This window comes from Macrobrachium rosenbergii, chromosome 6, assembly GCF_040412425.1.
Source record: "Macrobrachium rosenbergii isolate ZJJX-2024 chromosome 6, ASM4041242v1, whole genome shotgun sequence".
Lineage (NCBI taxonomy): Eukaryota > Metazoa > Arthropoda > Malacostraca > Decapoda > Palaemonidae > Macrobrachium > Macrobrachium rosenbergii.
In genome coordinates this window covers 5,720,771-5,746,920 of record NC_089746.1, presented here as the reverse complement: position 1 = coordinate 5,746,920, position 26,150 = coordinate 5,720,771, and the positions used below count along the sequence as shown (strand labels likewise).

Below are 26,150 nucleotides of genomic sequence, written 5' to 3'. Positions count from 1 at the left end.
GAGAGAGAGAGAGAGAGAGAGAGAGAGAGAGAGAGAGAATTACTGACGAAACGAGAAAAAAATGCCTGGTATACGGAGAGGGAGAGAGAATTACTATTGAAACGAGAGAAAATAGGTCTCGGTATACAGAGAGAGAGAGAGAGAGAGAGAGAGAGAGAGAGAGAGAGAGAGAGAGAGAGAGAGAGAGAGAGAGAGAGAAAGAGAATTACTGACGAAACTCCGGTATACGGAGAGGAGAGAGAATTACTATTGAAACGAGAGAAAATAGGTCTCCGGTATACAGAGAGAGAGAGAGAGAGAGAGAGAGAGAGAGAGAGAGAGAGAGAGAGAGAGAGAGAGAGAGAATTACTGACGAAACGAGAGAAAAAAAATGCCTCCGGTATACGGAGAGGGAGAGAGAATTACTATTGAAACGAGAGAAAATAGGTCTCCGGTATACAGAGAGAGAGAGAGAGAGAGAGAGAGAGAGAGAGAGAGAGAGAGAGAATTACTGACGAAACGAGAGAAAAAAAATGCCTCCGGTATACGGAGAGGGAGAGAGAATTACTATTGAAACGAGAGAAAATAGGTCTCCGGTATACAGAGAGAGAAAGAGAGAGACTCTTTTGCATGTAAATTGTCACATGAATATTTTACCCTTTATTTTCCATCCGAGGCAAAAACTCAATCCATGGGCGAATTGTATCTCTATTAGGCACAGAAGTCTTTCGTTAAGGGAAAAGGGGGAATGGGAATGGGAGAGAGGGCTTGTTGGACGTTTGCCTTCTGTCAGTTAATTGAGAGGATTAAGAGAACCTAGATCACCTAAAAATACAAAAGGAATATGGAGTTCGTTTTTTTCATCCTTTTTACTTCAGTTCATGGCATTTTCTGTGTTTTTATTTCTTTGAATTTCATATGACACCTGTTTTTGTTTTAATATTCTTTTTGAAAAAACAAATAAATTTTATTTTAAGTATGATTGCGTTCAGTCGATATAATTCCGACCTGATCTTGAATATTCGATTTTAGCCTTGGAAAATAGTTTTAGAAAATTTAATTTGCTGCTACTGATTCGCTGAATTAAGTCATATATACATTCATACTTTCCGGAATTATTTTTTTTATTTATTTACACATCTTACCCTCAAAAAAAAAATTGAATGAAAATACAAGGCATTCAAACCATAACGAAGGTCTTCAACTTAGAGAGAGAGAGAGAGAGAGAGAGAGAGAGAGAGTGTGTAAACAGTCACCCCTAAAAAGATAAAAATAAACGTCATTTGATCAAAATAACAAAAGGCTACAATTTAGAGAGAGAGAGAGAGAGAGAGAGAGAGAGAGAGAGAGAGAGAGAGAGAGAGAGAGAGAGAATAACTGAAAGCAAACACATCTCCAAACTAATGAAATAGAATATTAAATCACCATAACCAAGGCAGACTCATGAATCTACGTGTTCATTGTTCTCAGGTGAACATCACAGTAAAAAAAAACATTAAACGCTGCAACAGGAGGTGATGTCAGCAGCATCCACTCACTTTTGAGAAACTGAACTTATCTCAAAGCGCTTCCAAGAGAAAAGCAATTATCCAAGCAATTAAGGTGCCAACAAGCATATTGTATAATTACCTTAGCGCCTGAAATACAACGCATCTATGAAAATTATGATGCAAGTAATATTAGGTAATGACAGCTCTGAAGATTAGAGAACAGGCAGTTAATCATATACTGGAGCGGCAGTTGAATTCGTAAGGCCACCTGTACAGACTAAATTAATATTTTCTTGAAGTGTATATTGAATTCTACGTGGTAAAATTTTAACAAATTACAAAGTAATATTCGGTAATTACTGCTCTGAAGATTAGGGAACAGGTAGTTAATCATTTACTGGAGAGGCAGTTTAGCTTGTAACGCTTCCTAGCCAGATTAAAGTCCTATTTTCTTGCAGCATATACTGAATTCTGTTGAATGAAACCTTAACAGAAATTGAGCAGCGGAGTAGTGCCGTCAGTGCACCTCATGCGGTGCACTGTGGGCATTACTCAAGGTTCTTTGCAGTGTGCCGTCGGCCCCTAGCATAAACCCCTTTCGCTCCTTTTACTGTACCTCCTTTCATATTCTTTTTCTTCCATCTTACTTTCAACCCTCTCCTAACAATTGATTCATAGTGCAACCGTGAGGTTTTCATCCTGTTACACCTTTCAAACCTTCTCCTGTCAAATTCCGTTTCAGCGCTGAATGACCTCATAGGTTCCAGTGCTTGACCTTTGACTTAAATTCTATATTCAATTGAATTCAGTTCAATAAAACCTTAACAAATGACAAATAAATATCCTGCTATTTACATACTGCTGTTTCGTGACAACGCAACGATTACATCTATGATGCAATTCAAACCACCGTTGCAAATTAAAGTACAGCTATGTATAATAGAGTGCTCTGGAGAAGTACAGAAGGTGGAGGCCTTTTGCCAAGTAGTCTGCTCAACTCTAGCCCATTTTATAACAGTTTCTGTAAAAGACACCCAGTGACCCAAAATGCATTGAACCTCATACTTATTGTATATCTAAGATTTTAATATGGTTTCTTACATAAAGAGACTGAAGCAAACGTTAAATATTCTGAGTCTATCTTAAGCAAAACTGAAATTATAAGACAGTGAACTCGCAGAAAAATTATATTTCACGTTTCCAGATGTGTTGCATTTCAGTGACCATAGGTGCTCTTATTCAGAAGATTGGTGGATTTCAGAGAGAGAGAGAGAGACGACCTTTAATCTCAAGTTTTGAGACATTAACCTTAAGTGAATCCCATCTGATCTCAAAGAATCCTGGACAGGACAAGTGGTTCATCTACGACTTTCAAGTCCACTTGAACACCTGACCAACGGCGGTGCCCTTTGGTAGGACCTGAAGAGGAGGGGCTCTCGGCTCCCTCTACCCTGAAGAGGAGGAGGAGGATGAGGAGAGAGACGGGAGTAACCCGCTATTCGCCTCTGTGGACTGAAAAGCCATCTGTCACAAGACACAAAAATCCAAAAGCAAGTCATTAATCATTTCAAACGCCCCCTTTCCCGTAAATCGAGTAGAAGGTCGATATACCCGAGTTCATAAAACTGAATATAAGAAGAAGGCGGACCCAGATAAACGGAGTTTTATAACTCTTCGAGGCAGATCGAGCGAGATAAGCCCCTGAGAAATAGGGACGGTAACTTTCTTATCTGCGAAGATAAACGGGCGTTTTAATGCGCCACTGGCCGATTCTCTTTTATCCGAAGGTGACTGCGTTAAAAATGTTATAGAGCCTTCACGAAGGATGTTTCATTTTGTGTCGTTTTGGAAGCTTTGATGGTCAGAACAAAAGATCTTTCATCTTTGATTCATTCAGTTTTATACTGATGATTATTATTATTATTATTATTATTATTATTATTATTATTATTATTATTATTATTATTATTATTCGTAATAGCATGAGCAGTAATGACCTCATCTGATGTTTCCCAGGGAGGAAATTTTTAATTTATTGACAGAAATATATCAGTTATTGAATCCTCTGTTTATTTATGTATATATATATATATATATTATATACAGTATATATATATATATATATATATATATATATATATATATATATATATATATATATATATATATATATATATATATATCAGATATTGAATCCTCTGTTTATTTATGTATATATATGTATATATATATATACATATATATATATATATATATATATATATATATATATATATATATATATATATATATATATATATATATATATATATATATATATATATATATATATATATCGTGAATAATCGAAGTAAACTTTTAACAAAATTCCCTGAAAACGCAATCCCAAAGCAAGCGCTTTTCTACCATGAATTGCCTCTTCTTCTTCTTCTTCTTCTTCTTCTTCTTCTTCTTCTTCTTCTTCTTCTTCTTCTTCCAAGAAGAAGCAAGAAACGCATTCCACGTCAGGACCAGAAAGCAATTCTTGACTCTATCTCAGATGGATGCGATGCTGCCTCTTCAGTCTCCCGAGAAAAGTCTGGGAGGCAATTAGTTCTTACGGGAGTGACTGATGTGAGGACCTTAATTTCACCAAAAACATTGACACAACTTCTGTACTTACAGAGGAGAAGGCTGTCGCGGGTAATGTTCGTGGAGAGGAGAGTAGGTCAGAGGGTTTGTTGGTAGAGAAGGGTAGGAAGTTATAAGAGCTTGTAATATTTCTATCTATATATATATATATATATATATATATATATATATATATATATATATATATATATATATATATATATAAGTATATTTGTAGAAAGAATATATATAATTGTTCAAAATGTCTATATACATATGGATATATAGAATTATATACAATATTTGTGTACATATATATATATATATATATATATATATATATATATATATATATATATATATATATATATATATATATATATATATATATATATATATATATATAATATATATATATATATATATATATATATATATATATATATATATATATATATATATATATATATATATATATATATATATACTGAATATAGTAGTATATATATCTCCCAATACGAGAGAGACAGACAGAGAGGCCGATAGATACAGAAACAGAGATAGAGACAGAGACAGAGATCTCTATGCAGGAATAAGACCCAGAATAAAAGCCACTCAATCTCGCCCACAGGCTATTGGTAGAAGAGTAACTGGCTCCATTTTGACTCAATGGCCCAAATCGAGGTTAAAGTCCCCTGCCTGGTCCTCAAGAAATGGTCCCCAGAATCGTCGGTCCGTGACAATACACCAGAAATAACTTTGCTTCCATAGTGCCCGCAAGCATTTCCAGAAGCAATAAGTACAACGCGTATATGTGGGTACGCTTCCCCTTTATATCTTCCATTTTCTTTCCAGAAACCGAATTCCAGGAGGTCTAGTCACGGTGCTTAAAAGGTATGATGTATATATATAAATATACATGCATATAGGAGGAGGAGGAGGATAGCTTGCTTTCGCTGGTTGCCTAGAATACAAAAAAATCCTGCTAAAGATGAAGAAGAAGAAGAGGAAGGAAGGAAGGAGAGGAGGAGGAGGAGGAGGAGGAGGAGGAAGTCCTCCCAAAGAAAAAGAAGGAAGGAAGGAAGGAAGAAGACGAAGACAAAGGAGAAGGAAAGATGGAGGAGGGGGGAGAAGAAGTAAAAGGAGACGAAGAAGGAAGGAAGGAAGGAAGAGAGTAGGAGATAAAAAAAAAAAAAAAAAACACTAGAGGCATAACCCTCGCGAATGAGGCACTAAAAGAATAACTGAAATCCCATTTCATTAGAATAGGCAGTCATTCTGCCTGCCTACAGGGTCCGTAAACTATTGTTTTTAGTCACCATAACCCAAAAGGCTGAGAGCCTATTCCGGGAGAGACCATGGGGCCGTAAACTAATAAGAGCATAGGGCTTACGAACGTGAAATTCCCAAGGATAGCGAGAGAGAGAGAGAGAGAAAAAAAAAATTTCTCCTGATATTCGTTTTATTACTGCGTTCGGTTCTCAATAGTGCGAAATGCAAAGAATTTTTTTTTATATCAAAATGGTGTATTGATAATAACAAAGTTATTTAAAAGCCTAAAAGTATATATATATATATATATATATATATATATATATATATATATATATATATATATATATATATATGTATAATGTACACACTTACATTCACAATCATACATACATTGCAGCTTACACAATCCAAGTTACAAGACCTTATTAGAGGCATAATACAAACATACGTTCTGAAGCAGGAGTTTATGGTGGAGGAATTTACCATTAGAGAACTGAGTTCTTGTGCTTGCTTTGCGCTTCGCAGAACAACTTTAGTCGTTGAATAAACGGTACATATAATAAGGGAAAAATAACTCAAAGCTTCGTCGTTCAGGCACCTCTCTCTCTATAGAGAACTTAACGAGATTGAAATTAATATATATATATATATATATATATATATATATATATATATATATATATATATATATATATATATATATATATTATATATATATATATATATACATATATATATGTATATATATATATACATATATATATATATATATATATATATATATATATATATATATATATATATATATATATACACATATACAGACAGTATATATGTATATACATATTTATATATGTAAATTTATATATATATATATATATATATATATATATATATATATATATATATATATATATATATGTAATTCTAATATACAATGCCCTCTTAACTCCTCAATTCTTGCTTTTTGGATATGCTTGTAACTACAAAGCCGTAAGATCCAAATGCAAGAAATTGAAGAGACTGTGATGGTCGGTCGCGGGAAACGAACGGCCATCACAGTCTCTTCAATTTCTTGCGTTTGGATCTTACGGCTTTGTAGTTACAAGCATATCCAAAAAAGCGAGAAGAATTGAGGAGTTAAGAGGGCATTGTGACTATTAGAATTACATATGTCTGGTAAAAGTGAACAGTAGATTCTCATATATATATATATATATATATATATATATATATATATATATATATATATATATATATATATATATATATATATATATATATATATATATATATATATATAGACATGCTCGTGTATGTACATATACTCGTATATGTATGAAGAGTAAGTTGTTACAAACATGTTCCGTATACTTTTTTAAAGTTAAAAACCATAATCATCGTGTCTTTTATGATTAAAGTCGCAGTTTTTCAAATTGAATTAAAACAAAAACATGCGTAGATTCTATATTAATGTTAATACATTTTGGAAGTTGAATTTGCCAATTAGATTAAGGCACTGTTTATTCAAAATAAATTGCACATAAGCATCCGTAGTGTCAAAAATAATTTACATACACTTTTTGAAGTAAATATCACCGATTCGGCCAGTAGGTGAGCTGACATGTTGAAGACGCTTAAATACAGGCAAATGTGGTTCACCACTGATCCGGTATGTCGTAGTACATATCCTCACTATTTGTCTGTCTATGTCGGTTTCTTGGAAGTTTAGTTTCCAGCTGTAAACGTAGGGATGTCTTAAAACTGTTCAAATTAGAATATGCGCTATTTCCGTATTCACTGGATTTGAAAATGTAGGAAAAAACGCGAACGTCTTGTGCCATTTCAAGATAGAAATCAGACGGGTACAAGTCAGGCTAGATATACTCGTAGCATTGCTGATCTTAGGCAGATCCACATATATAATTTTGAACGTGAGAGATAAAGAGAGATATAAAAAAATTCAGTATTAAATTCTTCTAATTACAAAACTCGCATCTCTGTAAGGCAGATTCCACAAACAATTTTAAACGCTTCGGAAAGGATTATGTAGAAGAAAAATCAGAACAATTATATCCTGTAGCTATAAGAACTTAAGACTAAAGTCAATTCATTCACTAATATCTGAGCATTCCACCACCACCACCGCGTATAGCACAGCTAGAAGGACATAAAATGCAAATCCATTCATTTATTCATAGACTTTCCGAGGAGGTGCATAAGAATTCCTTTGATGAACCAGATGTATTTACAAAGATGTATTTATTAGGCAACGACCTGAGCGAAGACTTCAGACTTCTCAGAAATCGAATTGCAAGACCCAGATGCCAATCATATTCCCCTAAAGTCATAAGGGCACAAATCTGAAATTATTATTATTATTATTCAGAAGATGAAACACAAACAACAAAATCGTTAATCTTTACTTATTTAAGATGTTCGTTAACTATATTCTCAAACACTCCAGCAATCCCTTCATCGTAATCAGCTTAAAACCAAGTCTCATTTCAAAAGCTGAGACCAAGATTCCTATATCCTCACAGCGAGAATAAGAGCAGCTGGTAAGTCGTCCAAGCGAGCTTCTTCGTTCTCCCGCCATCAGAAATTCAAGAGGTGCGCCTTTGAAAGCCACCAACAGCAGAAGCAGAAGATGAGGCAGGAGAAGATCCACATGCCATAAAGATGTCTCTTCATCCTCCTTGACATCAGAAATTCAAGAGTTACGCCTCTGAAAGCCACCACCATTAGAAACAGAAGAAGGAGCAGGAGATGATTCACATGCCATAAAGATGCTTCTTCGTCCTCCTGCCATCAGAAATTCAAGAGGTACACCTTTGAAAGCCACCACCAGCAGAAACAGAAGAAGAAGGAGCAGGAGATGATCCACATGCCATAAAGATGTCTCTTCGTCCTCCTGACATCAGAAATTCAAGAGGTATACCTTTGAAAGCCACCACCAGCAAGAAACAGAAGAAGAAGAAGCAGGAGATGATTCACATGCCATAAAGATGCCTCTTCGTCTTCCTGCCATCAGAAATTCAAGAGGTACACCTTTGAAAGCCACCACCAGCAGAAGCAGAAGAAGAAGAAGAAGCAGGAGAAGATCCACATGCCATAAAGATGTCTCTTCGTCCTCCTGACATCAGAAATTCAAGAGGTACACCTTTGCAAGCCACCACCAGCAGAAACAAAAGAAGAAGAAGAAGCAGGAGAGGATCCACATGCCATAAAGATGTCTCTTCGTCCTCCTGACATCAGAAATTCAAGAGGTACACCTTTGAAAGCCACCACCAGCAGAAGCAGAAGAAGAAGGAACAGGAGATGATTCACATGCCATAAAGATGCTTCTTCGTCCTCCTGCCATCAGAAATTCAAGAGGTACACCTTTGAAAGCCACCACCAGCAGAAGGAGAAGAAGAAGAAGAAGAAGCAGGAGAAGATCCACATGCTATAAAGATTCCTCTTCGTCCTCTTGCCATCAGAAATTCAAGAGGTACGCCTTTCAAAGTCACCCCCATAAGAAGAAGGAGAAGATCACATGCCATAAAGATGTCTCTTCGTCCTCCTGCCATCAGAAGTTCGTGAGGTTTGCTTTTGAAAGCCACCACCAGCAGAAGCAGAAGAGAAGAAGAAGAAGATCCACATTTGAAAGCCACCACCTGCAGAAAGAAGAAGTCTTTCAAAGAAGAAGAAGAAGAAGATCCAATGCTATAAAGAGAAGAGGACGCTCTTTGAAAGCCACCACCAAGAAGGAGAAGAAGAAGAAGAAGAAAAGCAGGAGAAGATCCACATGCTATAAAGATGCCTCTTCGTCCTCCTGCCATCAGAAACGCCTTTCACCACCATAAAAGATCCACAGGTACGCCTTTGAAAGCCACCACCAGCAGAAGAAGAAAGAAGAAGAAGAAGAAGAAGAAGAAGAAGAAGAGCACATGCTATAAAGATGCTTCTCTGTCCTCCTGCCATCAGAAATTCAAGAGTACAGTACCCTTTGAAAGCCACCACCAGCAAAAGCAGAAGAAGAAGAAAAAGCAGGAGAAGATCCACATGCCAAAAGATGCTTCTTCGTCCTCCTGCCATCAGAAATTCAAGAGGTTTGCCTTTGAAAGCCACCACCAGCAAAAGCAGAAGATGAAGAAGAAGAAGAAGAAGAAGCAGGAGAAGATCCAAGCTATAAAGATTCCTCTTCGTCCTCTTGCCATCAGAAATTCAAGAATACGCCTTTGAAAGTCACCACCAGCAAAAGCAGAAGAAAAGATCAAGAATGTCTCTTGGTCCTCCTGAAGAAGAAAGAAGATGAAGAAGAAGAGAAGAATCCACATGATACATGCTATAAAGATGCTTCTTCGTCCTCCTGCCATCAGAAATTCAAGAGGTAAGATCCTTTCATGCCGGTACTCCATTGAAAGCCACCACCAGCAAAAGCCATCAGAAGAAGAAGGAAGAAGCAGGAGAAGATCCACATGCCATAAAGATGCTTCTTCGTCCTCCTGCCATCAGAAATTCAAGAGGTTTGCCTTTGAAAGCCACCACCAGCAGAAGCAGAAGATGAAGAAGAAGAAGAAGAAGAAGCAGGAGAAGATCCACATGCTATAAAGATTCCTCTTCGTCCTCTTGCCATCAGAAATTCAAGAGGTACGCCTTTCAAAGTCACCTCCATAAGAAGCAGGAGAAGATCCACATGCCATAAAGATGTCTCTTGGTCCTCCTGCCGTCAGAAGTTCGTGAGGTACTCCTTTGAAAGCCACCACCTGCAGAGAAGAAGAAGAAGAAGAAGAAGAAGAAGAAGAAGAAGAAGAAGAAGAAGAAGAAGAAGAAGAAGCAGGAGAAGATCTACATACTATAAAGATGAAATTCAAAGTGCTTGAAGAACCAGCAGAAGCAGAAGAAGAAGAAAAAGCAGGAGAAGATCCATATGCTATAAAGATTTCGTCCTCCTGCCATCAGAAATTCAAGAGGTACGCCTTTGAAAGCCACCACCAGCAGAAACAGAAGAAGAAGAAGCAGGAGATGATCCACATGCCATAAAGATGCCTCTTCGTCCTCCTGCCAGAAATCAGAAATTCAAGAGAAGTCAGGAGAAGTTCCACATGCTATAAAGATGCCTCTTTGAAAGCCACCACCAGCAGAAAGCCACCACCAGCAAGAAGAAGAAGAAGCAGAGAAGATCCACATGCCATAAAGATCTTCCTCCTGCCATCAGAAATTCGTACTCCTTTGAAAGCCACCACCAGCAAAAGCAGAAGAAGAAAAAGCAGGAGAAGATCCACATGCTATAAAGATGCTTCTTCATCCTCCTGCCATCAGAAATTCAAGAGGTACGCCTTTGAAAGCCACCACCAGAAGCAAAAGAAGAAAGAAGAAGAAGAAGAAGCAGGAGAAGATCCACATGCTATAAAGATGCCTCTTCGTCCTCCTGCCATCAGAAATTCAAGAGGTACGCCTCGTCCTCTTGCCATCAGAAATTCAAAAGGTACCACACCCCAGAAGAAGAAGAGGAGAAGATCCACATGATAAAGAAGAAGAAGAAGAAGAAGAAGAAGAAGAAGCAGGAGAAGATCACATGCTATAAAGATTCCTCTTCGTCCTCTTGCCATCAGAAATTCAAGAGGTACGAACCTCAAAGTCAAGAAGAATAAGAAGCAGGAGAAGATCCACATGCCATAAAGATGTTCTTCGTCCTCCTGCCATCAAAATTCATGAGGTACTCCTTTGAAAGCCACCACCTGCAGAAACAGAAGAAGAAGAAGAAGAAGCAGGAGAAGATCCATGCCATATAAAGATGCTCTCTTCGTCCTCCTGCCATCAGAAATTCGCCTTTGAAATTCAGAAGAAGAAGAAGAAAAAGCAGGAGAAGATCCACATGCTATAAGATGCTTCTTCGTCCTCCTGCCATCAGAAATTCAAAACTTTGAAAGCCACCACCAGAAGAAACAGAAGAAGAAGAAGAAGAAGCAGGAGAAGATCCACATGCTATAAAGAATGCCTTTCGTCCTCCTGCCATCAGAAATTCAAGAGGTAACTTTCAAAGCCACCACCAGCAAAAACAGAAGAAGAAGAAGAAGCAGGAGAAGATCCACATGCTATAAAGATGTCCTCCTACCATCAGAAATTCTCCTTTGAAAGCCACCACCAGCAGAAACAGAATCCTGCCATCAGAAATTCAAGAGGTACTCCTTTGAAAGCCACCACTTGCAGAAGAAGAAGAAGAAGAAGAAGAAGCAGGAGAAGATCCACATACTATAAAGATGCCTCTTCGTCCTCCTGCCATCAGAAATTCAAGAGGTACGACTTTGAAAGCCACCACCAGCAGAAACAGAAGAAGAAGACAGGAGAAGATCACATGCTATAAAGATGCCTCTTCGTCCTCCTGCCATCAGAAATTCAAGAGGTACGCCTTTGAAAGCCACCACCAGCAGAAGCAGAAGAAGAAGAAGAAGCAGGAGAAGATCCACATGCTATAAAGATGCTCTTCGAAGCCATCAGAAATTCAAGAGGTGCTCCTTTGAAAGCCACCACCAGCAGAAGAAGAAGAAGAAGAAGCAGGAGAAGATCCACATGCTATAAAGATGCCTCTTCGTCCTCCTGCCATCAGAAATTCAAGAGGTACGCCTTTGAAAGCCACCACCAGCAGAAGCAGAAGAAGAAGAAGAAGCAGGAGAAGATCCATGCTATAAAGATGCTTCTTCGTCCTCCTGCCATCAAAGAGATCCACATGATGCCTTTCTGTCCTCCTGCCATCAGAAATTCTGCCTTTGAAAGCCACCACCAGCAGAAGCAGAAGAAGAAGAAAGCAGGAGAAGATCCCACATGCTCTTCGTCCTCCTGCCATCAGAAATTCAAGAGGTACACCTTTGAAAGCCACCACCAGCAGAAGAAGAAGAAGAAGCAGAAGAATGCTATAAAGATGTCTCTTCGTCCTCCTGCCATCAGAAATTCAAGAGGAGAAGATCCACATGAAGAATAAAGATGCCTCTTCGTCCTCCTGCCATCAGAAATTCAAAAGGTACGCCTTTGAAAGCCACCACCAGCAAAAGCAAAAAGAAGAAGAAGAAGAAGCAGGAGAAGATCCACATGCTATAAAGAAGCCACCAGAAATTCAAGAAGCATTGAAAGAAGAAGAGAAGAAGAAGCAGAGGAAAGATGCTTCTTAAAGATCCTCCTGCCATCAGAAATTCAAAGTACGCCTTTAAAGTCACCACCAGCAGAAACAGAAGAAAGAAGAAGAAGGAGCAGTACTTCTTGAAAGCCACCTCCTGCCCAGCAAAAGCAGAAAGAAGAAGAAGAAGAAGAAGCAGGAGAAGATCCACATGCCATAAAGATATCTTCTTCGTCCTCCTGCCATCAGAAATTGAAAGCCACCACCAGCAGAAGCAGAAGAAGAGAAGAAGCAGGAGAAGATCCACATGCTATAAAGATGCTTCTTCGTCCTCCTGCCATGCCTTTGAAAGCCACCACCAGCAGAAGCAGAAGAAGAAGAAGAAGAAGAAAGAAGAAGAAGAAAGCCACCACCAGAAACAAAAAGAAGAAGAAGAAGCAGGAGAAGATCCACATGCTATAAAATGCTTCTTCGTCCTCCTTCAGAAATTCTCTTCACCAGCAGAAACAGAAGAAGAAGAAAAAAGCAGGAGAAGATCCACATCTATTGCCATCAGAAATTCAAGAGGTACGCCTCTCAAAGTCACCATAAGAAGCAGGAGAAGATCCACATGCCATAAAGATGTCTCTTCGTCCTCCTGCCATCAGAAGTTCGTGAGGTACTCTCCTTTGAAAGCCACCACCTGCAGAAACAGAAGAAGAAGAAGAAGCAGGAGAAGATCACATACTATAAAGATGCCTTTCGTCCTCCTGCCATCAGAAATTCAAGAGGTACTCCTTTGAAAGCCACCGCCTGCAGAAACAGAAGAAGAAGAAGAAGCAGAGAAGATCCACATACTATAAAGATGCCTTTCGTCCTCCTGCCATCAGAAATTCAAGAGGTACTCCTTTGAAAGCCACCACCTGCAGAAACACAGAAGAAGAAGAAGAAGCAGGAGAAGATCCACATACTATAAAGATGCCTTTCGTCCTCCTGCCATCAGAAATTCAAGAGGTACGCCTTTGAAAGCCACCACCAGCAGAAGCAGAAGAAGAAAAAGCAGGAGAAGATCCACATGCTATAATGATGCTTCTTCGTCCTCCTGCCATCAGAAATTCAAGAGGTACTCCTTTGAAAGCCACCACCAGCAGAAGCAGAAGAAGAAGCAGGAGAAGATCCACATGCTATAAAGATGTCTCTTCGTCCTCCTGCCATCAGAAATTCAAGAGGTACGCGTTTAAAAGCCACCACCAGCAGAAACAGAAGATGAAGAAGAAGCAGGAGAAGATCCACATGCTATAATGACGCTTCTTCGTCCTCCTGCCATCAGAAATTCAAGAGGTACTCCTTTGAAAGCCACCACCTGCAGAAACAGAAGAAGAAGAAGAAGAAGCAGGAGAAGATCCACATACTATAAAGATGCCTTTCGTCCTCCTGCCATCAGAAATTCAAGAGGTACGCCTTTGAAAGCCACCACCAGCAGAAGCAGAAGAAGAAGAAAAAGCAGGAGAAGATCCACATGCTATAATGATGCTTCTTCGTCCTCCTGCCATCAGAAATTCAAGAGGTACTCCTTTGAAAGCCACCACCAGCAGAAGAAGAAGAAGAAGAAGAAGAAGAAGAAGAAGAAGAAGAAGAAGAAGAAGAAGAAGAAGAAGAAGAAGAAGGAGAAGAGGAAGAAGAAGAAGAAGCAGGAGAAGATCCACATACTATAAAGATGCCTTTCGTCCTCCTGCCATATGAAATTCAAGAGGTACGCCTTTGAAAGCCACCACCAGCAGAAACAGAAGAAGGAGCAGGAGATGATCCACATGCCATAAAGATGCCTCTTCGTCTTCCTGCCATCAGAAATTCAAGAGGTACACCTTTGAAAGCCACCACCAGCAGAAGCAGAAGAAGAAGAAGAAGCAGGAGAAGATCCACATGCCATAAAGATGTCTCTTCGTCCTCCTGACATCAGAAATTCAAGAGGTACACCTTTGAAAGCCACCACCAGCAGAAGCAGAAGAAGAGGAAGCAGGAGAAGATCCACATGCTATAAAGATGCCTCTTCGTCCTCCTGCCATCAGAAATTCAAAAGGTACGCCTTTGAAAGCCACCACCAGCAAAAGCAGAAGAAGAAGAAGAAGCAGGAGAAGATCCACATGCTATGCTATAAAGATGCTTCTTCGTCCTCCTGCCATCAGAAATTCAAGAGGTACGGTACTTCATTGAAAGCCACCACCAGCAAAAGCAGAAGAAGAAGAAGCAGGAGAAGATCCACATGCCATAAAGATGCTTCTTCGTCCTCCTGCCATCAGAAATTCAAGAGGTTTGCCTTTGAAAGCCACCACCAGCAGAAGAAGAAGAAGAAGAAGAAGAAGAAGAAGAAGAAGAAGAAGAAGAAGAAGAAGAAGAAGATCCACATGCTATAAAGATTCCTCTTCGTCCTCTTGCCATCAGAAATTCAAGAGGTACGCCTTTCAAAGTCACCCCCATAAGAAGCAGGAGAAGATCCACATGCCATAAAGATGTCTCTTCGTCCTCCTGCCATCAGAAGTTCGTGAGGTACTCCTTTGAAAGCCACCACCTGCAGAAACAGAAGAAGAAGAAGAAGCAGGAGAAGATCCACATACTATAAAGATGCCTTTCGTCCTCCTGCCATCAGAAATTCAAGAGGTACTCCTTTGAAAGCCACCGCCTGCAGAAACAGAAGAAGAAGAAGAAGCAGGAGAAGATCCACATACTATAAAGATGCCTTTCGTCCTCCTGCCATCAGAAATTCAAGAGGTACTCCTTTGAAAGCCACCACCTGCAGAAACAGAAGAAGAAGAAGAAGCAGGAGAAGATCCACATACTATAAAGATGCCTTTCGTCCTCCTGCCATCAGAAATTCAAGAGGTACGCCTTTGAAAGCCACCACCAGCAGAAGCAGAAGAAGAAAAAGCAGGAGAAGATCCACATGCTATAATGATGCTTCTTCGTCCTCCTGCCATCAGAAATTCAAGAGGTACTCCTTTGAAAGCCACCACCAGCAGAAGCAGAAGAAGAAGCAGGAGAAGATCCACATGCTATAAAGATGTCTCTTCGTCCTCCTGCCATCAGAAATTCAAGAGGTACGTTTAAAGCCACCACCAGCAGAAACAGAAGATGAAGAAGAAGCAGGAGAAGATCCACATGCTATAATGACGCTTCTTCGTCCTCCTGCCATCAGAAATTCAAGAGGTACGCCTTTGAAAGCCACCACCTGCAGAAACAGAAGAAGAAGAAGAAGAAGCAGGAGAAGATCCACATACTATAAAGATGCCTTTCGTCCTCCTGCCATCAGAAATTCAAGAGGTACGCCTTTGAAAGCCACCACCAGCAGAAGCAGAAGAAGAAGAAAAAGCAGGAGAAGATCCACATGCTATAATGATGCTTCTTCGTCCTCCTGCCATCAGAAATTCAAGAGGTACTCCTTTGAAAGCCACCACCAGCAGAAGAAGAAGAAGAAGAAGAAGAAGAAGAAGAAGAAGAAGAAGGAGAAGAGGAAGAAGAAGAAGAAGCAGGAGAAGATCCACATACTATAAAGATGCCTTTCGTCCTCCTGCCATATGAAATTCAAGAGGTACGCGTTTGAAAGCCACCACCAGCAGAAACAGAAGAAGAAGAAGAAGAAGGAGAAGATCCATGCTATAATGATGCTTCTTCGTTCTACTGCCATCAGAAATTCAAGAGGTACGCGTTTGAAAGCCACCACCAGCTGAAACAGAAGATGAAGAAGAAGCAGGAGAAGATCCACATGTTATAAAGATGTCTCTTCGTCCTCCTGACATCAGAAATTCAAGAGGTATGCCTTTGAAAGCCACCACCAGCAGAAGAAGAAGAAGAAGAAGAAGAAGAAGAAGAAGAAGAAGAAGAAGAAGAAGAAGAAAGAAGAAGAAGCAGGAGAAGCTCCACATGCTATAATGATGTCTCTTCATCCTCCTGACATCAGAAATTCATGAGGTATGCCTTTGAAAGCCACCACGAGCAGTAGAAGAAGAAGAAGAAGAAGAAGAAGAAGAAGAAGAAGAAGAAGAAGAAAGAAGAAGAAGAAGAAGAAGAAGAGGAAGAAGAAGAAGAAGGAGGAGAAGATCCTCATGCTATAATGATGTCTTTTCGTCCTCCTGCCATTAGAAATTCAAGAGGTACGCCTTTGAAAGCCACCACCAGCAGAAGAAGAAGAAGAAGAAGAAGAAGAAGTAGGAGAAGATCCAAATACTATAAAGATGTCTCTTTTTCCTCCTGCAATCAGAAATTCAAGAGGTACGCCTTTGAAAACCACCAACAGCGAAAGCAGCAGAAGAAGAAGAAGATGAAGAAGCGGGAGAAGATCCACGTGCTATAAAGACGTCTCTTCGTCCTCCTGCCATCAGAGATTCAAGAGGTCTGCCTTTTAAAGCCACCACCAGCAAAAGCAGAAGAAGAAGAAGCAGCAGGAGAAGATCCACATGCTATAAAGATGCCTTTCGTCCTCCTGCCATCAGAAATTCAAGAGGTACGCCTTTGAAAGCCACCACCAGCAGAAGCAGAAGAAGAAGTAGGAGAAGATCCACATGCTATGAAGATGTCTCTTCGTCCTCCTGTCGTCAGAAATTCAAGAGATACGCCTTTGAAAGCCACCACCAGCAGAAACAGAAGAAGAAGAAGATCCATTTGCTATAAAGATGCTTCTTCGTCCTCCTGCCCTCAGAAATTCAAGAGGTACGCCTTTGAAAGCCACCACTAGTAAAAGCAGAAGAAGAAGCAGGAGAAGATCCACATGCTATAAAGGTGCCTCTTCGTCCTCCTGCCATCAGAAATTCTAGAGGTACGACTTTGAAAGCCACCACCAGCAGAAGCAGAAGAAGAAGAAGAATCGGGAGAAGATCCACATACTATAAAGATGTCTCTTCGTCCTCCTGCCATCAGAAATTCAAGAGGTGCACCTTTGAAAGCCAACACCAACAGAAGCAGCAGAAGATCCACATGCCATAAAGATGCCAGCAGCATCAGCATCTGAGCAGATTTCCCGAAGGAATTTAAATGGAAACTCAGACCGTGTGGCAAATCGCATTCATCACTTGGTGGGGGAAAAGCATTTGTCTTCTCTTTCGAGTGAGAGAGAACTCGAGTCTGCTCACGATTCCCGACGGGTTACCTCTTGACAAATCAGGAAGGAGGTTGTCGTCGTCGTCGCTTGGAGACTGGCAGCAGGTGTTGGATGGGTGCTTTTTCTGAGGGGGTCGGGGGTGCGGTTGCCGGATGGATTGTCTTCTAGCCTGATGTAGTAGGTGAGAGATCGTTCGTCATTCTTTTGACACGACAGAAGGTGAGAGGAAACTTTCACAAGAGGGATAAATTCTCCGTAGTTTTCTTGGTCTTAGGTGATCGAAATCGTTAACTTAAATAAGACGATAATTATACTATATATATATATATATATATGATATATGCTACATATATATATATATATATATATATATATATATATATATATATACATATATATATATATATATTATTAAGTTACATATATATATGACTATTTATCACATCACCGTGATTCATATATATAATCAGAAAGTATAAACGTCTTATCATTCAATCATTTTACTCGGAAGTAATATATTATAGCAATGAATGTATTATTGATATTTGTCTTGGAAGCTGAATTGCGACGGACGAGGAATCAGATTACAGTGACACACCAACGCAGTCGGCCACAAGATAGCGTTAGTGTACCGGTAGTCCTGATTCCTCGTCCGTCGCTGGTTCGACCCCACGGGACGCTGGACTTATTATCAACGAAAAATTCCTTCGGTAACATATATGAAAATATATTACTTCCGAGGTAGAGTGAATTGATATTAAAGGACGTTTGTAGCTTTCTGATTATATATATATATATATATATATATATATATATATATATATATATATATATATATATATATATATATTATTTATGTGTGCATGTATGCGTGCTTGTATATATGTATGCATATATGTATGTAAATATATATATATACAAACATATATATATATATATATATATATATATATATATATATATATATATATATATATATATATAGAGAGAGAGAGAGAGAGAGAGAGAGAGAGAGAGAGAGAGAGAGAGAGAGAGAGAGTATGTAGCCAGCAACTTCATCACAGAAAGAGGAAGCAGCATACGAAGACTTACTTCAAAAAACGAATGTCTGAACCTAAACATAAGCCTTGGATAACTGGGGTCAAAAAAACTTTCATTACAACTTTAAATCGGTCTTTTTATTGACTTTCTGGACCAAACTGTGACCTATTGTCACCTATTGTGATTCTTACCAGATTCCTAAGACTGTTGGAAGTTTAAGCAATGTCTTTTTTTTTTTTTTTATACAAAGCAGGAGCGTGAAACCTAGTGCTTGCGCTCTCTCTCTCTCTCTCTCTCTCTCTCTCTCTCAGAGGGGGAGCTTCTGCAGATGATACTCTTTACATCCTTACCACTGATTTTTGTAATGGTTGCTCCCACCCCATGTTCATTCCGGACAGCTGATTATAGAATTTTACTTTGCATCAAGAAAGGGCATTGGATTTACCTCTTGCGATAATTTACATTGTATAGGAGAAGTGAATGTGTATACACCGGCTGTTATGTAGTAGGAAGAAGGAGTCAAGATTGTATTACTGTACGTGAAAGGAAGTGAAAACAATATAATAAATAACATTCAGGCTAGCAACATTAAAAGAAAGGTCTTTAATGAAACTTGCAGTTCGAAAATAATGACTGCAATATACTATTATTTTCTCCACATGAAATATTCTCATTTTAATTGTTCTTCGTCTCAGTCTAATCAGCTTCGCATTTTTATTACCGTCTTCTTCTTTGCACCCAGGAGGGTACGAAAGAGAGAGAGAGAGAGAGAGAGAGAGAGAGAGAGAGAGAGAGAGAGAGCGGTTAATGGTCGGGAAGTTATGACGTGGACGAATGAACGAAATGGCGCAGCATCATGGATATTTATTGTCCACCTTCGGGGAACGCGCGACGCGAGGTGGAACGCCAGAAGGTGCTGAACCGAAGTGACGTATTGCTCCGTCCGTCTCTCAGGATACACTGACTAAGTCGGACTGAAGCTGAATCTTTTATTAAGATGGAAGGTTGAGATTATTATTAATATATATATATATATATATATATATATATATATATATATATATATATATATATATATATATATATATATATTTGTTATTCAGATGATGAACCTATTCATATGGAAGAAGCCCACCACAAGGCCATTGACTTGAAATTCAAACTTCCAAAGAATGTGGTGTTCATCAGAAATAAGTAACAGAAGGAAATGGGAACTACAGAAAAAAGAAATAACGTATTAAAAAGAAAGATCAACTAACAAATTAATAAATAAATAGAAAAAAAAGTAAGTTAGTAAAGTATAAGGAGAATCGTATTAGAGTAGTAATACATCACATCTTCACCTGAACTTCTGAAGTTCCAGGGAGGCTGTTCCACAGGAATAAAGGACCTCTGGAACTTTGGAGAAGTTCGACAGCGAGGCACATTTACTGCACATGGGTAGAAGAAGAATGAAAGGGAGAGAAAGGGGTGTGAGAAGAATAAAAGAAGGGTGAGACGTCACTACAAATGAATTCCAGGAGAAAGGTTCAAGTCAGAGCTGGTTTCAGAGGATTGATTTTTGATATTCTGTAGTCTGTCCAGATTTCTCATTATGAAATACAGTCAAGATCAAGTTTCATGGTATCAGAATTCATAATAAGCGTGTTCTAGACAGCTCTGATGTAGAACGTTTAGCATCATTTCTCTGCTAATACATAGTTAATTTGATACTTGATGTTACATGACTTACCATGAAAGATTAAATATATATATATATGTGTGTGTGTGTGCATTATTTATATATATATATATATATATATATATATATATATATATATATATATATATTATACCCTATTAACAAAGTCAGATAGGGTCATAACCTTCTTCTACATCTGTTTTAAGAACAGTGTCATATCATCAGTACTGGGTCAGCACATTTTCTCTCTCTCTCTCTCTCTCTCTCTCTCTCTCTCTCTCTCTCTCTCATTCAAATCACTATCTGAACTAAGGAAGAACAGCAAACACATGACTACCAAAAATATAATTTATTCAATAATCTAACATGGCAAGTGGTTTGAAATGAAATAAAAATGAAATGGGAATGAATATCAAATCCCAGAATTGGTACCCTCAAAATAACCAAGTAAGATATGGTACAATTAACTTCCACTAAGTAAGCCTCAGCATATAAGTTAAAATAAGTCAGTATGACCGAAGTCATGGTACGTCACATTCCCCTCCATTTATATTGGCCTCTATTCACAATACATCTGAAGAACAAAGTTGAAACAACTTTTAAGCATAGGCGCAGAGAAAAATACATGTGGGATGTTTTTCCCCCATTACCAACCCCAAAGGAAATGCACATAATTAAGCATGGTAAAATCATCAATAAAAATCAGAGACATAGCAGGTAAAAATAAATCAGTAAAATAAATCAGAAAATGTTAAACCAATTAAATCCATTCAGATTTTTTTGGAAATAAAGTTCCAGCTCACCCCACAGGCAGTACTCAGAATTCCTCCAACCAAGCGGATCCTGACACAAAGCCATCTAGGCCCTCAGTGTTTAGCCTGTTTTCAAAATGGAATATTGGCACTTCACATGGGACGCCCATCAGAGCGCACGAACGAACGCACTCGCCGGATCTAGACGACTTCCAGCGGCATAACCCACACATCGCCAGGGTACGATGCCCCCTTGTCTCCATGGGAAGCCATACTGACGCTAGGCCTCCGTCAGCACCGACTCCTGAATACCTAGGTGCTGTTTCCATTTACCTTTGCCCAGAATGTCTCCAAGCAAACGGCTTAACCCCAACAAAATCCAACAATATAATATATCAATATCCTTCAGCGTTTCATTTTATATATATATATATATATATATATATATATATATATATATATATATATATATATATATATATATATATATATATATATATATATATATATATATATATATATATATATATATATATATATATATATATATATATATATATATATATTATATATATAAATTTTTTAACATGTTTTATTTGTAATCGAAGGAAAATAAGAATATTCCTCTTTATGAACGCTCAGTTCTCTTGGAAAATGACTGCAGACTCCACTAGAGCCAAATGACAACAGCAACTCTCATCCCTTAACGTCGAAGTTCCCGTTTGTATCAATGCAAAAACGACCAAATCAACAGCTGTTGTATGTTATTTTTTCCCCATCAGATCCTCTTGAGAAACAAAGCCCACCCGGATTCAAAAATTTAATTCGTCAGAACACATTCGTCATAAAGGCCGTTTTGTGTTTGGGAAATACAGGAAATTCGCCCTTGTAAGCGTATGCTAATCCTGTTGGTATGCCTGCTCACTTCCCCTCCCCGCCCCAGGCCTACCAACCCTAAACACTGCTTAATATATACGTAATATTGTGTGGGGCGAGTGATCCATGGGGTGTTGGGGGGAGGGGTGGGGTTACTCAGTATCAAATGAAATAATATCGGCTTCTCTGTGATGGACATCTCCTTTTATCAATGCGACATTAGAGAATTTATTCCTAAGTAAATTAAAAAATCACAAAAATTAATTATGGCGTGATCCAGTCATTCTCTAAACAAACAAACAAACAAACTAATTAAAGAAATTGAAAGTTAAACGTTGCTTATACAAATGTTTTCATTTTTTGTTTCTTTTGTTTGCGTGTTGTTTACTTAGTTCAGTGGTTCTCAATCTATTTTTTTTATCTTTTTTTCTCAGTCTTTTTAATAAATAAAATTATTAGACATTCAAACCAAAATCATAACACCGCACATGCAGAAATTTACTGCACAAACAAAGAGCATATCAGAAGAATTAGAGTAGACACACTGATAATAATTATATGAAGACTTCTGCAAACTTTTTTTTTTCAAATGTTCATTGAGATCATCTAGCCAAGACAAAATTCATGACAATCTTGCGCCACCCCTAGGAACTGTCTGTGGCACCCCAGGGTGCCACGGCACCCAGTTTAATAATCACTGATTATAGTTACATTCTGGTCTTGCAACTGCAACGAAGAAATCAAATAATTTTCAATATTGTGAAACTTGAAGCCATTTTTATAATGTCAAATTTCATCAAACCTAATTTACCGGGAAAATTGATTCACGTAAAATACGTATTGTTTTTTCAGCGTTCTTTTGTTTGCGTGTTGTTTAAATGGTTTCATTGTAGTGTTCCGACTGCAACGTGGAAATATAATAATTTCACTTATTGTGAAACTTGAAGTCATTTTTGTAATGTCGAATTCCTTCAAACAATATATATCGTGAAAATTTTTACACGCTGAATGTGATGCAAATTAGAGCGCATTTCAACGTCAAAATAAAATAATTTCATGTAAGTTTTTGCTCCAACATTAAAAATTATTAGTAATTATTACAATTGTTATCGACTGCGCTTTCAAACAGTTACCTTCAGTCTTCGTTCAGTCAATAACTTTAAAGATATTTGAATATCTTCGATACTCTTTGCACCGTAAATCTCGATCAGATATCAGCTCCACGGTGTTTTAATTGTGTTGCTTGTGTTTTCGTGTTGTTTAAATGGTTTCATTCTGGTGTTCTGGTTGCAACGTAGAAATAAAATCATATCAGTTATTGTGAATATTGAAGCCATTTTTATAATATTGTAAAAGTCCTTCAAACCGTATATTTTCTGAACAGTTTATACACGCAAAATTTGATGAAACTTAGAGATTATTAACACACAGCAGTTGTCATTAAATTCCTTCATTGCATAGGCTATTTGCTGGGAAAGTTTCATGAAACTTAAAGTGCAGTTAACATACAGTAAACAGTTTTTCATTCCTTCATTGCATATTTGCTGGGAAAGTGTCATGAAACAAAGAGTTCAGTTAACATACAGTAAAAAGTTTTTAATTCCTTCATTGCATATTTGCTGCGAAAGTTTCATGAAACTTAGAGTTCAGTTAACATACAGAAAGCAGTTTTTAATTCCTTCATTACATATTGCTCGGAAAGTTTCATGAAACTTAAAGTTCAGTTAACACACAGTAAGCAGTTTTTAATTCCTTCTTGGCATATTTGCTGGGAAAGTTTTATGAAACTTGGAGTTCAGTTAACTCACAGTAAACAGTTTTTAGTTCCTTCATTGCATATTTGCTGGGAAAGTTTCATGAAACTTAGAGTTCAGTTAACAAACTGTAAATAGGTTTTAATTCCTTCATTGCATATTTGCTGGGAAAGTTTCATGAAACTTAGAGTTCAGTTAACATACAATAAACAGTTTTTAATTCCTTCTTTGCATATTTGCAGGGAAAGTTTCATGAAACTTCGAGTTCAGTTAACACACAGTAAACGGTTTTTCATTCCTTCTTTGCATATTTGCTGGGAAAGTTTCATGAAACTTCGAGTTCAGTTAACACACAGTAAACAGTTTTTAATTCCTTCATTGCATTTGTGCTGGGAAAGTTTCATGAAACTTAGTTCAGTTATCATACAGTATATAAACAGTTTTTAATTCCTTCATTGCATATTTGCTGGGAAAGTTTCATGAAACTTAGAGTTCAGTTAACATTCAGTAAATAGTTTTTAATTCCTTCGTTGCATATTTACTGGAAAGTTTCATGAAAATTAGATCAGTTAACATATCTTCAAGTTTAGTCAAAATATCTTTCAATTCCTTCGATGAATATTTACAGGGAAAGTTTCGTGGCACTTGAAGTTAAGTTCCTATTCAGCAAATATCTTCAATGATATTTAAGCGCCTGAAATACCTTTAGCACCGTAATTCTCGCTGAAATCTCAGCGCAGTGATTACCCAGCGACGCTCATTCTAGCGAGACGTAATGGCCCTTGATAAGCAAGTTACGATTCCGAGGCGAATGAATGCGTTGTCACACGGCCCATTGAATTTGCCGACTGCAAATTATCCTTCTCGGGGAAGGATGAAGCATGGGAGGGGAAGGAGGGAGGGAAGGCCTTTGTGTACAAATGTCACGATACCCACTCTGCCTTCGGCTTTATGACTTCCAAGCACGGACTGTGAGCGTGAATGATATGCTCAAATTAGTGGAGTTTCTGGAGGCGCCAAGTAACATGCATAGCAGGCGGTAATTCTGTTTTGTACTTCATGATAAACGTGTGAATTGGAATAATGCAAATTTTACTTCAGTTTAACATTCTTTGAGACAGTAGGTTGCGATTCTTTTTTTGTACTTCATGATAAAGGCGTTTATTGGAATTATGCAAATTTTACATCAGTTTAGCATTCTTTGAGAAAGTACAGTGATTAAATAGGGAGTTTGGAGACCTGTAAAGTGCAAGAAATTTCTGTAATTCTGTTTTGTGTTTCATGATAACGCGTGAATTGGGAATGTACTTATTTAACATCAATTTAACATTCTTTGAGTAAGGACAGTGGTTAAACAGGGAATTTGGAGATCTGCATAGTACAAGAACTTTAGGGAAGATAATTCAGGCAAGGGCTAGCCTGCAGAGTGTGTGTAAGGAGGCTGATACCTTGCAATGTTATTAAAGTTTTTTGCATTGGGAGTAAATCCTTGAATCAGTTGATAAAGAATGAACATTAAAATCACTGTTGCCTTTCTTTGGAGTCAACCCTAGAAATATGAATTAGATTATTAGTGTGTATATATATATATATATATATATATATATATATATATATATATATATATATATATATATATATATATATATATTTATATATTTATATATATTATATATATATATATATATATATATATATATATATATATATATATATATATATATATATATATATATATATATATATATAAGCTGATCACTTGCACAATTGTACTGTGCATTCACACAAAGAATAAAAGGAGCACATTTAAATAGGATGGTATCTGACTGGGATTTTATTCACAAAAGTTGTGTGTGTGTGTGTGTGTGTTAAAGTGTGTCTCTTTACAATATATTTCCTGGCAAAAATGCATCCTCAGGTTGCTTTTGCTGGGGACCTAACATCCTATCTCAGGAGATATGCATCCTCTCTAAAGCTATTGTTCCACCAGCCTTTGATATGCTTGTCGTGAACTCCCGAATAATAATGAACAAACATTTCCTCCAATATTTCCCACCCAACATTAACCCCCCGCCCCCAACCCACGGCTCCGCAGATTTTTTTTTCTTTTTTATCTCAGCCAACAGCTTATGAAAGCTACGCAAGAAGGCTTTGTTGATGGAAGCAGGATTTCAGGTCGCTGTGTATATTGTTCATGTTTGCGTTTGTGGGGCTTAATTTAGAAAATATGAATAGTTGCGTCTTTCAGGGATATTAAAATATTGTTGAGACCTAGTAATATTGAGTCATAAGGTGGAAGTTGAGAGAAAACCTTTTTTTACTTTTTTTTATCCTGACGAGTTCAGACACACGTAGTTGACAGTTAGACGTCAAAAAAAGAATTCTGCCGTAGTTTCATTGCAGCGAAAGACGCATGTTATCCCAATCAGTTTAAACACTTTACATAATGCTTCACTGACTACTCTCTCTCTCTCTCTCTCTCTCTCTCTCTCTCTCTCTCTCTCTCTCTCTCTCTACATAAT

At 37.9% G+C, this 26,150-nt stretch overlaps 7 protein-coding genes across 7 annotated transcripts in view; all 7 read left to right on the top strand.

Moving 5' to 3' along the window:
- The window catches only part of LOC136839704 (uncharacterized), a 34,568-nt gene extending 26,534 nt beyond the window's left edge, over positions 1-8,034 (top strand). Inside the window, exons 4-6 of the mRNA XM_067106057.1 lie at positions 3,861-4,045; positions 4,134-4,202; positions 7,898-8,034. Of these exons, the coding sequence (XP_066962158.1) occupies positions 3,861-4,045; positions 4,134-4,202; positions 7,898-8,034 (391 nt within the window). The remainder of the gene's footprint in view (positions 1-3,860; positions 4,046-4,133; positions 4,203-7,897) is intronic.
- A 661-nt stretch (positions 8,035-8,695) lies between these two features.
- Positions 8,696-9,202, top strand: LOC136839703 (micronuclear linker histone polyprotein-like). Its single transcript, XM_067106056.1, has one exon. The coding sequence runs from the start codon at positions 8,696-8,698 to the stop codon at positions 9,200-9,202; it is 507 nt and encodes a 168-aa protein (XP_066962157.1).
- Positions 9,203-9,297: 95 nt separating this feature from the next.
- Positions 9,298-10,868, top strand: LOC136839702 (myb-like protein V). The gene is made up of 4 exons (XM_067106055.1): positions 9,298-9,333; positions 9,464-9,729; positions 10,112-10,312; positions 10,415-10,868. The coding sequence occupies exons 1-4, from the start codon at positions 9,298-9,300 to the stop codon at positions 10,866-10,868; spliced, it is 957 nt and encodes a 318-aa protein (XP_066962156.1).
- A 1,629-nt stretch (positions 10,869-12,497) lies between these two features.
- Positions 12,498-13,622, top strand: LOC136839701 (protein FAM133A-like). The gene is made up of 2 exons (XM_067106054.1): positions 12,498-13,223; positions 13,323-13,622. The coding sequence occupies exons 1-2, from the start codon at positions 12,498-12,500 to the stop codon at positions 13,620-13,622; spliced, it is 1,026 nt and encodes a 341-aa protein (XP_066962155.1).
- Positions 13,623-13,733: 111 nt separating this feature from the next.
- LOC136839700 (protein SREK1IP1-like) lies at positions 13,734-14,147 on the top strand. The gene has a single exon (XM_067106053.1). The coding sequence runs from the start codon at positions 13,734-13,736 to the stop codon at positions 14,145-14,147; it is 414 nt and encodes a 137-aa protein (XP_066962154.1).
- Positions 14,148-14,366: 219 nt separating this feature from the next.
- On the top strand, positions 14,367-14,846 carry LOC136839699 (ADP-ribosylation factor-like protein 6-interacting protein 4). Its single transcript, XM_067106052.1, has one exon. It carries the CDS (start codon positions 14,367-14,369, stop codon positions 14,844-14,846), a length of 480 nt encoding a protein of 159 aa, XP_066962153.1.
- A 750-nt stretch (positions 14,847-15,596) lies between these two features.
- Positions 15,597-15,980, top strand: LOC136839698 (serine/Arginine-related protein 53-like). Its single transcript, XM_067106051.1, has one exon. The coding sequence runs from the start codon at positions 15,597-15,599 to the stop codon at positions 15,978-15,980; it is 384 nt and encodes a 127-aa protein (XP_066962152.1).
- The last annotated feature ends 10,170 nt before the right edge of the window (positions 15,981-26,150 follow it).

Bases quoted from the DNA above. Each gene is read 5' to 3' on its own strand.
- LOC136839703 (XM_067106056.1), top strand. From the start codon at position 8,696: ATGCTTCTTCGTCCTCCTGCCATCAGAAATTCAAGAGGTACACCTTTG.
- LOC136839702 (XM_067106055.1), top strand. From the start codon at position 9,298: ATGCTTCTCTGTCCTCCTGCCATCAGAAATTCAAGA. The intron at 9,334-9,463 runs GTACAGTACCCT...TGCCTTTGAAAG, and splicing joins CTGCCATCAGAAATTCAAGA to CCACCACCAGCAAAAGCAGA. The intron at 9,730-10,111 runs GTAAGATCCTTT...CACCACCTGCAG, and splicing joins TGCCATCAGAAATTCAAGAG to AGAAGAAGAAGAAGAAGAAG.
- LOC136839701 (XM_067106054.1), top strand. From the start codon at position 12,498: ATGCTTCTTAAAGATCCTCCTGCCATCAGAAATTCAAAGTACGCCTTT. The intron at 13,224-13,322 runs GTACTCCTTTGA...TCCTGCCATCAG, and splicing joins TGCCATCAGAAATTCAAGAG to AAATTCAAGAGGTACTCCTT.
- LOC136839700 (XM_067106053.1), top strand. From the start codon at position 13,734: ATGACGCTTCTTCGTCCTCCTGCCATCAGAAATTCAAGAGGTACTCCT.
- LOC136839699 (XM_067106052.1), top strand. From the start codon at position 14,367: ATGTCTCTTCGTCCTCCTGACATCAGAAATTCAAGAGGTACACCTTTG.
- LOC136839698 (XM_067106051.1), top strand. From the start codon at position 15,597: ATGACGCTTCTTCGTCCTCCTGCCATCAGAAATTCAAGAGGTACGCCT.